This window comes from Pteropus vampyrus, unplaced genomic scaffold (genome assembly GCF_000151845.1).
Source record: "Pteropus vampyrus isolate Shadow unplaced genomic scaffold, Pvam_2.0 Scaffold23, whole genome shotgun sequence".
NCBI classification, from domain to species: domain Eukaryota; kingdom Metazoa; phylum Chordata; class Mammalia; order Chiroptera; family Pteropodidae; genus Pteropus; species Pteropus vampyrus.
This window is the reverse complement of record NW_011888804.1, coordinates 6,735,107-6,738,435: the sequence shown is the minus strand read 5'-3', so window position 1 is coordinate 6,738,435 and position 3,329 is coordinate 6,735,107. Positions and strand designations below refer to the sequence as shown.

At 57.9% G+C, this 3,329-nt stretch overlaps 1 protein-coding gene across 1 annotated transcript in view; it reads left to right on the top strand.

Annotated features, from left to right (window-relative positions):
* TESC (tescalcin) overlaps window positions 1-3,329 on the top strand; it is a 54,961-nt gene that overhangs the window by 49,560 nt on the left and 2,072 nt on the right. The window contains exon 6 of the mRNA XM_023528159.1: window positions 1,561-1,608. Coding sequence (XP_023383927.1) covers window positions 1,561-1,608 — 48 coding nt within the window. The remainder of the gene's footprint in view (window positions 1-1,560; window positions 1,609-3,329) is intronic.

Sequence of the window (3,329 nt, the reverse complement as noted above, 5' to 3'; positions counted from 1 at the left end):
CTCTCTCTGGAAAGGCTTCTTGTGGCTTGAGGTGGGGGCTACCTGGCTGGGGTCTCACCCTGGGGCGCTTCCCTGAACCCCTCCGCCCTCCTAACTTCCAGCTGGTGCCCACCCTCCAGCCCTGAGCTGGGGCCAGCGGGGCCTTGTCTAGAATTAGCCTTCGCAGGAACCTGGGGTTGCCCGCGGTGGTGGGGGCAGGGAGCTCCCCTTCTCCCTGTGCCCGTGGGCAGGCAGGGCAGGGAGCCCTAGGGACAGGGCTGGCCCAGGTATCTGAGAACCGACTGCATTTATGATTGGTTTTCTGTATGAAAGCATGAAGAGGCATCCACAGGGCTGGAATCTGTCCCTTAGGGAGACAGCTCTGCAGCTCCAGCTGCACAAACAGCCCCACCTGTGCCCCAGGGCCTGCTGCTGTTCCTTAAACACACGTCGTGGGCACAGCATCCGAGGAGGTACGAAGAGAGGCGTCTTTCCTGGCCCTTCGCCCCTCAACCCCAGTCTTGCTCCCTAAAGGGAACCACCCTCGATGGGTTTTCTCCCCGGTATTTTATTTTCTTAAAGACATGTATCTGTACCAGTGTCTACCTGCAAGGCTTTCATTTTTGATTTCCACACGATGGAGCTGAACTGCCCGGGCTTTTCCTCCTCTCCACGCTGACCCCACACGTGCACACGGCAGATGGGGGTGTCTGGGTAGCGGCGCGGGAAAAATGCCTCCTGCACGCACGGGTCTGCGGACATCCTTCTGCTCCTTGTTTGTGTTGGTTTTTTCCACTGTGTACGTGTCTCGGCCTCGGATAGCTCGTCTCCTTCTTAACGGCTGCATGGTGATCAATGCCATAGACGACAGGTTTATTCAGCTGGTGTTCTATTGATGGGCACTGACGTCAGCTGGGCTTTAACTGTCACAAAGGGGACTGCGAGGGGGGGATGTTTCTGGAGACCTCGTTGTGCCGGAGCCTGACAGTAGCTCTGTCAGAAACAGGACCTGTCTCACAAGGTCCCTGTGTGCCCAGAGCAGGAAAGACGCAGGTGCAGACGGGCACCGCCAGCCGCTGGGCAAGGGAGAGGCCCCGTGGCCAGACGTTATCACAGTGACTCACTGGGCACACAGGCCAGCCCTTTCCCTTCGACCCCTTCCCCAGTGGTCCGTGAGCTCAGATTAGCCTAGCACTGGTTCTTATCAAGGCTAATGTGATAAGGCAGGACCAGGAAACCACAGGAAGTGCCTGCTGGTGGCCGTGCCGCTGTGAACTGGCGGAGAGGTGGCCGTGTGGGGAAGGAGAGCCCTGTGCCTCTGTGCCCACCCCCTTCCTTTCTGGGAGGCCTGCGTGGGGCCTGGTGACCCTGTCCTCGCCTCTCCTCCCACCCTCTAGCCAGTGAAGGGGACATTGGAGTCCCGGGTGACTGGCCTCGAGCTGGATGTGATCCAGAGTGATTCCCTCTTGTGACTGTGGGCTAAACAGGCCCAACCACCTGTGTTCTGGGGTGGTGGTGGGGGGGAGGGGAGAGGCCTCTCCTGGCAGAAGCCACTCACCCTGCCCTGTGCTCTGTTACCAGGAGCCTGATCAGGTGTACGAGGGCATCACCTTCGATGACTTCCTGAAGGTAGGTGTCTGGGAGAAGAGGGGGTGGTGTGGGCGTGCGGCCATGTGGGGGCCCCAGGGGCAGCCAGCTGGCCGGGAGGAGACGGGCATCTCCGTAGAAAGAGGTCAAGCCTGGACATGGCCTTTAAAACGATTTTAAACTGGTCTTACTTATTTTTATTGAAAAACACGCACACGTGGTCAGAACAATTTAAGCAACACGAAAGAGCGTACAACGAAAACTCCATCCCTCTCCCATAGCATCCCTCGTCTCCCTTCTCAGAAGCAATCTCTGCCAGAAGCAGGGTTCTGGCATGTTCTATGCCTGTCCAAGCACCAGCTTCTTTAGAAGCACACGGTGGAGCTGACGAGTGCTGTTCTCCGCGCTTTCCTCCCGCCCCGCCCGCCTCCTCTGGCGGGCTCTCCAGCCCCCACGAGTGGACGTGCAGGCCTTGCTGTGCCTTTGCTGTCGCAAACAGTGTCCCAGGCTGGGAACTGGGAACCCTCCCTGCTCCAATAGGCAGGCACCCCGCTGTAGGGAGACAAGCCCCCCCTCCCCGTGCCCTCCGCCGGGCACTCCGGCCCTAGCACCCCAGCAGTGGTGTCCCCAAGTTCTTTCCGGGAGTTAAGGAAGACAAAAGTCGGGGCTGAGCCTGGCGTGGGGCCGCCTGCCACACCTCTCCTGTTGGCCAGCGCCTTTCCTTACCAAGCTCCACCAGTGGCCCTGACGACTCCGTTGCCACTGGCATTTGGCAGAAACCATCCTGGGTGTCCAGGTCTCTTTCCCTGGAACATCCTGTCCACCCAACGGGTCAGAGCCAGTCACCTGGAACCAGATCTGTTTTCTCTGCGTCCTCACACCACACCCAGAACAGATGTGAGACTGGGAAGCACCTGGGGACTGTGGATGTGACAGTGGCAAGAACTGCACTAAGGCCTCCCAGCTGCTTTGACTGCCCCGTTTCCAGCCTTGTGGCTGTCCCCGGGGATGCTGTGGGTGACAGCTGGAGAGTCTGAAGTTCTTACATGAGCAGGGAGCCACGAGGAGTCACCACCCACCACTCTCTCCGTTCCTGTTGGCGTTCTTCCCGCCATCTCTGTCTGTGGCCCTTTTGGGCCCTGAGTGGCCAGGAAGCTGGCAGGCACAGTCCTGGGAGTGGTGGGGCCTTGTAGGGTGGCAGATAGGGTCTGGTAGCCTAAATGTCCCTTGGGATGGGGCCCTGGTCAGGATGGACTGTGGTGGCAGTACTGGGTATGTGGTGGAGGACATGGTCTTTGGGTGGAAATTACTTTTCCTGGGTGTGAGATCGTCTACGCAGAGCACAGGTGACATCCCATCCCAGGGAGGTCGTGGAGACCAAACTACTGTGACTTTTTAATTGACGATAATGGCTTCATGAAACAATTGCACAGTCCTTAACAGTTTATAAACCACTTCTGAGGACGATTCCATTTGAGCCTCCCACCAATGCCCTGTGCTGTGGGCAGCACAGGTGGTGGCCTCAGCATTTTTCTGGTGAAAGGAGCGTCATGGGGGTTAAGGAATTCACAGAGCCTGAAGCGGTGGGCGGGGTTCAGATGACTTGGAGCTAAGAGCTTGGAATCAGTACTTAATAACAACTTGCGGTGACAATCTCAGGATTCAAATGTCAGAGCCAAATTAACCAGCACAAAGGCAGATGGAAGTTCTTCTTCCTAGCTTAGCTCACAGCCCGTTGGTGCTCCCCACCAGCACATCTCCGT